The sequence below is a fragment of the Ruditapes philippinarum genome, unplaced genomic scaffold, assembly GCF_026571515.1.
Source record: "Ruditapes philippinarum isolate M1 unplaced genomic scaffold, ASM2657151v2 ctg5986_1_1_1_1, whole genome shotgun sequence".
In the NCBI taxonomy this organism is placed as follows: domain Eukaryota; kingdom Metazoa; phylum Mollusca; class Bivalvia; order Venerida; family Veneridae; genus Ruditapes; species Ruditapes philippinarum.
Window position 1 is genome coordinate 24,344 of NW_026857463.1, and position 8,157 is coordinate 32,500.

Genomic DNA, 8,157 nt, shown 5'->3' on the forward strand with positions numbered 1-8,157 from the left:
AGAATTATGTTCTGCCACGGATTTATATTATTGTAATATAAATCCGTGGTTCTGCTCTCATCAGATTAGATATTATTGAATACTTTAATAGTGCAGTATTTGAAGGTTATAATACAAGTTGTTCATACAAAATAACTAAAATCAGAGACATAGATAACTTATCTATGTCTCTGCTAAAATAGACCATGGTCATAAAATGTACAAGCAATGATAAGAATATCCACAACTGAGACCACCCTGCAATTAAGACCACCTTGGTCCAGACCCATTGGTGGTCTAATTAGAGGGATTTTACTTTAATATCAGACATATTTTCGAGATCTATTGGCATGATAGAAATATTTGAAATCCCTCCTATTATCATAATTGACTGTAGTGACATAATTTAATTGTCATAATAAAATACACTCCCTTCGCAGCTTACTGAATGCACTCACACTAAGAAGTGACCGTTAGTGAAACATTCGACCGATGCGCAGGAGAGTATTATCAAAAGAGAAAATATTATTTAAGACCTCCCTTCTATTGTCATAATGAAAAGGTCAGCTATTGTCATAATAACTATTTTATACCTCCTTTATATTGTCAAAATAGACTTCCCTTCTGTGTGTCATAATTGACATATTAAACATCTCTTTCTTTAATAATAGACATGCTAGACTTCCCTTCTCTTGTCTGTAGGCCACTTTTCAACAGACACCTCTTCTGGTAGCATACCCAACCTTCCACCTCATGTCATAATAGACCTTTCTCTTGCTTGTATTACCATTTAAAACATATTTTTGTATTGGCACAATTTGCACACCATACATTTATTAATCATGGTTCAGCAAACATCATTCTGAATTAAATTCTACAGTTACTGTAGCTACTGATTTCACCCTCATCTGCAGGTATAGGGAGTACTGTTCCTGTGACAGAACTTAAGACTACATGATGGGATTCTAACCCACAGCAGTGAGGGGCAAGTGATTTCAAAGTCAGCCACCACAACGGCTGTATAATACAAAAACAATCTTGCTGGCTGTGGGGGTTCAAACACAGTCAGCCGGTGTCAGGGACCTGCTGGTGTTTCCATGATTAACAAACTTTACACTCATTCATAAGAATTGGTTGGTTCCAGGAATGAATTTGGGAGTGTTTCAATAAGCTTATAGTTTCCAACAAAATCGAACTTAAACAAATTGATATAAATTAAATTTGTAAATAGCTGGACTGGCAAAAGCCTAGTCATCAAAGTCTGAAGATGACTGCAAGAAGAAGATTTAAATGACGGGAGACAAAATAAAACTCAAGAACCATTATTCAAATCACAAATTTTTTAATTTTCTGTATGTCTGCATTTTATCTATTTAAAATCAATCACACTAAAATTTGCTACTTGTAACTAAACAACAAAAAGTTAAAAAAAAAAATCTTTATACGCATATTCAATTCAAGCAAACCCATGACATAATACACAGAATAATTCAACTTCCATAAAATTTGTCAACACAATGACTAATACCATTAAAAATAAGTTTTGTAAAACCATATACATGTACTTTGTAAAACTTCCAAATATTTTTACAAAGAACTTTAAAGACGGAAAAAAATTCCCTGCTTCTGTATCCTTAACTTGCTGAACTTTTGTAAATGGACTTGTCCAGCTTCAATGTTTGGAACTGTCCATTATCAATATAGGTAATCTGGTTTATCGGGATAAATCTGATGTTACTCGACCAACAGTATAGAGCTTCATAAATCGTGAATTATTACTCTATATTCTACAAATAAATCAACAAAAACAGTTCTTAAGTAAATCTCCAAAATGTCAACATCATTTGGAAACTGTAAAAATACAAATTGTTACATCAATGAAAAACATATCACTTTTTTTATGTAGATCAAAAACAACGAAATATGACATTATCTTTCCATAATTTCTGGGATTATGAGTTGTAATTGATAGGTGTATATAATTATGTTTTTGATGATAAATCTTTACTTTAATAGCTTCAATACATGAATTTAAGAAAAATTATAAAACAAACTCTAGAAATCAGACACACATTACTAGTAAAACATAGGTTTTTAAAAGGGAAATCAGAATATAATCCAAATTTTATCAAAAATAGGAAAATCAGAATAAAATTCCAAATTTTTATTTAAAATAGGAAAAATCAGAACATCAGAATAAAATCCCAAATTTTTAATAAAAATTGGAAAAATCAAAATAAAATTCCAAATTTTTCTTTAAAAAAATAGGAAAATCAGAATAAAACACCAAATTTTTAATGAAAATGGTCACCAATGTTTAAAACCATACAGGCAATAATATAATAGTTTCACACTACCGTACATAACATAACAAAGTCACTTAACTTAGAACATTCACTTACATCTATCAACAGAACCAAACTGCAAGACAGTAAACAACAAAACATAAAAAAACCTCATATTTATCAACATAGTCAGCAAAAATGGTTTGTAAGTCTAGTAATATCTATTTTTAAAGTCATTAACACATGAACAAATACTATAATTATTCTCATATAAAAAAGTATGGTGGCATAAAGGGGACATGGGAAATCATTTATGTGCGCATGCGATAGTATGAAGTCCACAGGCAATAGATATAACGTTCGCATGCAACATAAATTGTATCGTGTGGCCATGTAATGACTTTTGCATGAAAATGTAATATCTATTCTATCATGTGACCACTTTACAGCTATTGTGTGCACACATCTCAATAAGAAGATTTCCAATGTCCCTTTTTTGCCACCCTATAAATGCTATTGTTTCAAAGTAATTCTCTATCAAGTGCAGTGCACTAATATCAATAAAAGATTTCTTATGTCCCTTTTTATGCCAGCCCATAAATGCCATAGTTTCAGAGTACCCCAATTGTAACTCCTTTCGCAAGCCACATAGATAAAACCTGACTGACCATGATTGTGCTATTTGTGTACATTTATACAGATGTATATTACAGTGAACATTTTGTATGTTTATACAACTTATGGGTTATATCAGTGAATGATTAACATTTGAGTTTAATGTAGTTTTGTACAACTATCGTCAAAATAAACTTAGCCCTAAACCTGCTGAATTTACAATTTGTTATTTTATGAAATACAAAAAATAAGTCACCAACAGTATAAGCCTGGTCAGACTGCAGGAGTGCGCAGACTGGCTTGGCTCTATACTGGTGGCAATGACTAATCTTTTCTCTTCTGATTTGTACTTATCGCAAACTGAAACAAACGCTATGTTTTCTGCAGGTTTAATGTTTAACATATCATCCCCTAATATCATTAACAAATTTGTTTTGAAGTAATGCAGAAAAATTTCAGACAAAACAGACAAACATGTTTTGTTTATGACACTGTTGCCGATTCTTAAATGATTCCCATTATTCCTTTTTAAAACAAGTAAGTAAAAATATGATTATTACACAGCATTACGTAATGAACAATAACAATTCTTATGACATCAGAACTGATCCTTCATGACATCATTAAAGATTATGACACCAGGCAAATGTAGTACAACAGTTGCATTAATTTTTTCTGCATGACTATTACATACATGTATATACTTATCATTATATGACAATTTTAGATTGGATCTCTTTGGAAAGAGATCATCATTTTTTTCTTGCAGTACAATATTATGATAGTGAATTGAATATTGTTAAGTATATTACCTCACTTCAAAAATGGAACCATCCAGTATCATAAGACAATGCAGTTAAGTTATAAGTTAATATTATATACTTTCAATATATTATAATTAACAATTATCTAATGTAAACAAAAAGTGTAGCTTTGTATACATCATGTTGATATGAAAAGATCTGACCAATATAGCTTTACTGATGGAGACAACAAATTTATATTCCAATCACGGGATTTTATCTCTTGTAACAGAACCAATAACGTTTTAAAAAAAATGCTTATACAGAATTTGTAATACGATATACATTAACAATTGCAGAAGAGCCCTTTTGGCCATACCAAAAGGCAAATTTATCTTCTATCCTATGTGCCTAGACTTTAAACAAGTTAAGACATTAATAACTTAATGTAATTAATGAAAATCTGTAACAGGGGAGTAACTTTTAATAATACATGTTGTTGTTGATTTTTCAAAAACTGAGTGACAAGTTGTGGATATGAAATATGACGCTGATCCAGTGTTTCATAGGTTTTTATCAAAAAGTTCAGCACAAAGAGTCCAGCCTCTGTACTGACTTCTGCCAAATGCTCTATTTTACTTTTAACTTTTTCATAACAAACCCCTTTGAAATAAAAATAGACAGTTCCAAATGAAAAGCATGGCAAGTCTATTGTACAAAATTGGCAATGGAAGGGTTCTGCTAGAAAATTCTTAATTATAATTCAGGCATATTTTGCTAAAAAAATTATTTTGATAAAATGTTTCATTTCCTGAATTAAAACTTGAAAATGAAAAATATATAAGATCAAATTAATATTGTCTAAAATATTGTCATGATTCACATTAAGAACATTGCTTTTTCAAGTTTGCTATAAACTTTGCACATGGCAAGTAAGGCTATCTTCTTCTTAGAGCCTGGAGATCACAAGCTTGGACAAGCAGTGCCTTCAGTAACAGTCTGGCTGTCATCAAAATTTTAGCACTAGATGTCACATATATATATCACAGATTATCTTCCTTGTTTTCAATCGGCCTCATCCATTTCTGAGTCCTCGTAATCACTGTCCTCTTGTTCTACTACTTCAACATTCTCGTTAAAAAGTTCACGTCTCAGTTCTACAACTCTTGATGCCTGAAACAGAAAAATATCTTGTTCTATAAGTTTTTCCATTTTTCTTGCAATGAAAAAAATATGACTGTATCTAGCTTAAAAAATTGTGTCTGACTAAGAAACTCAAACAGGATTAATTTTGTCATGTTAGATACAATGTATACTTATTGAAAAGAAAATGAGCAAAGGACTGGGTAATACCAGCCCAGTGAGACTCAGTTGAGCAGCAGATAGGTTTTCGGTCCTGGGTTCAAGTTCAGGTCAGGTTGTATATTTCCTTATCCAGCTAATTTTATTAACATAACCTGCACTTGATGAGTTATACTAGACTTGATTCTCATCGAAGAGTAATACCACAATGGGGCATCTGTGGCTGAGTGGTTAAGGTCTTTTGCCTTCAAACAACTTGCTCCTTACTGCTGTGGGTTCAAATCCTGCCAGCGACTTTGGATCTATCATGTAAGGAAGCTATCAAGCTAATGTAGCTTAAAGAATGTTGGTGGTTCTACTCTGGTACCCGTTCGTACCTGAAATTAATGCACGGAGAGGCACCTGTGGTCTTGACAAATCTGTCCTTAAAAAAAATACTTTTCAAAGAAAAAAATCTATAGACTAACTCCTGAATTAAGAATATTTGGGAATTTCCCAGCTAATCTGTGGGTACAAACAAACTTTTACCCTTGGAGCTTGCAATAGACTGACTAATCTATTATAACGGTTTGTAAATCCTGAAGCTGTATCGGTAAAAAGTTAGTTTCTACCTATGGATTTATAGATGGGGAAAACCCACATTTACCAGTTCTGGATGATCTATTAACATCAGTGAAACATTGATCTTGATATTATATACTACGAATAATCAGTACGAATAAGTTATCAGTACAAATAAGTAATTGAAAGTATTATATATAATAAATTATACCTTTTTATTTGCATATTCGTAGTACATGTTTCTAAGTCCTTCTACAACAGCCAACCTTAGTCGTAGTTTATATCTGAACACACGATGATTATTCTTCTTGGCACAGTTATATCTTTTGTGTATACTTTCCATTTTCCTATTTAATAAGTTAATTTGATTACACGCTTTTCTAAATCGGATCTCAGTCTGTTGTAATTCTGTTTTCATGTCTGTAAGATTCTCATTTTCTGGATTTGGCCGAGTCACTGTGTTCGTACTTGTAGATCGTGTAACCCGTCTCTCACTTCGTCTCGTTGCCATTTTTTGTTTAAAAAGTGTGCTATAACAGTAAAGTCTTCAACTGTATACCTTTATCACAAGATCTTCTTTTGATTTGACCGTTTAGACACGATTTTGCTCCGGGACAAATTCAGTCCGCCTTGTTAAATCTTCAACTTGCTAATTTAATAGCATGTTTCCCAGCTTATGGTGTGTTGAGTTGGTAAGCGCGAACAATCTATCGGAAAAAGGGAACCAAACCGAACGTAGCACGTGACGTTTCATGTTTAGACTATCAAAGAGGCGCACAAAGGGGTGTGAAATGCTTCTGAATACGTGCCAAACATTTTTCGCGACTGGCGATAATAATCTTATCTGAATGATACAATGAAAGAGAACTATGTAAAGCCTGACTTTTATTATAACTGGAAATATTTGACGAAGATGACATAAAACAATTTGTGTGCGTGACACATTTATAATACTATTAGATCTATAGACCTCTAAATATTTTATTTTCCAAGTAGACAATTAAAATGGCATTAAAGGTGTAAATGATTAACGTTTATTTCCATCAAAATTAATTTATAGAATTAAAACAAAGCATATATCTACATGTATGGTAATAGTAAAGTTTCAAATACAATTAAACGCATATTAAGAGATACTCGTCAATTCCAGACTTTATAATTCGACATATATAAGCTGCGAAACCGGATAAGAACGTTGTCCAGCGGGTATATACGTGTACATAGATATTATCTAACTCTATCATAAAGTTATGTACACCATGTAATATTAATTATAATTTACTTTGGTCAAACACAGATATTTGCTCTACTAGTAAATATTTGTATAGCTTAAATAATGGAAGGTCTGTTATACCTGAAATATTAATGTTAATTAATTGCACTGTTGCTGATTGCAACAATTAAACGAATTTTATGTGCATGATCCGATATGAAGGGGATAATAAATTATTTTATCACACACCCGTGCCGATTTTGCGACTCCGTAAATATGGTATTGCACGGCCGTGCATATATTTTGACGTGACGTCATTAATTAGCGTTATACAAACATAGTGTAAAGACGCGCTAAATGTTAGCGTTATACTATAGGCGCGTCAATGAAAAATGACTCTTATTTCACTTCAAACGGTCTTTATTTTGGGTATGTGATAAATAGAATATTAAATTCGCTTGCTGAATGATACAATGAAAGAGAACTATGTAAAGCCTGACTTTTATTATAACTGGAAATATTTGACGAAGATGACATAAAACAATTTGTGTGCGTGACACATTTATAATACTATTAGATCTATAGACCTCTAAATATTTTATTTTCCAAGTAGACAATTAAAATGGCATTAAAGGTGTAAATGATTAACGTTTATTTCCATCAAAATTAATTTATAGAATTAAAACAAAGCATATATCTACATGTATGGTAATAGTAAAGTTTCAAATACAATTAAACGCATATTAGAGATACTCGTCAATTCCAGACTTTATAATTCGACATTATATAAGCTGCGAAACCGGATAAGAAACGTTGTCCAGCGGGTATATACGTGTACATAGATATTATCTAACTCTATCATAAAGTTATGTACACCATGTAATATTAATTATAATTTACTTTTGGTCAAACACAGATATTTGCCTCTACTAGTAAATATTTGTATAGCTTAAATAATGGAAGGTCTGTTATACCTGAAATATTAATGTTAATTAATTGCACTGTTGCTGATTGCAACAATTAAACGAATTTTATGTGCATGATCCGATATGAAGGGGATAATAAATTATTTTATCACACACCCGTGCCGATTTTGCGACTCCGTAAATATGGTATTGCACGGCCGTGCATATATTTTGACGTGACGTCATTAATTAGCGTTATACAAACATAGTGTAAAGACGCGCTAAATGTTAGCGTTATACTATAGGCGCGTCAATGAAAAATGACTCTTATTTCACTTCAAACGGTCTTTATTTTGGGTATGTGATAAATAGAATATTAAATTCGTGTAAGTTCATTACTGAATTTATTGCACGAGTTGAATAAAATAATATTATGCTCGCCTGAGGCTCACATAATATAATTTTATTCAACTCGTGCAATAAATTCAGTATTGAACTAACACTCATTCAATATCCTCTATCTAGACCATGTAAAATATTATAAATTTTCATGC

At 31.8% G+C, this 8,157-nt stretch overlaps 1 protein-coding gene across 1 annotated transcript; it reads right to left on the bottom strand.

The window, feature by feature from the left end:
- Positions 1-1,301: 1,301 nt before the first annotated feature.
- On the bottom strand, positions 1,302-6,163 carry LOC132749842 (uncharacterized). Its single transcript, XM_060739752.1, has 2 exons — positions 5,697-6,163; positions 1,302-4,795 (listed from the first exon to the last, which is right to left on the bottom strand). The coding sequence occupies exons 1-2, from the start codon at positions 5,994-5,996 to the stop codon at positions 4,688-4,690; spliced, it is 408 nt and encodes a 135-aa protein (XP_060595735.1). The 5' UTR covers positions 5,997-6,163; the 3' UTR covers positions 1,302-4,687.
- Between the last annotated feature and the right edge of the window lie 1,994 nt (positions 6,164-8,157).

Coding starts and splice junctions, on each gene's coding strand:
- LOC132749842 (XM_060739752.1), bottom strand. CDS start 5,996: ATGGCAACGAGACGAAGTGAGAGACGGGTTACACGATCTACAAGTACG. Junction 4,796..5,696: donor ACGAATATGCAAATAAAAAG/GTATAATTTATT, acceptor TTTCTGTTTCAG/GCATCAAGAGTTGTAGAACT.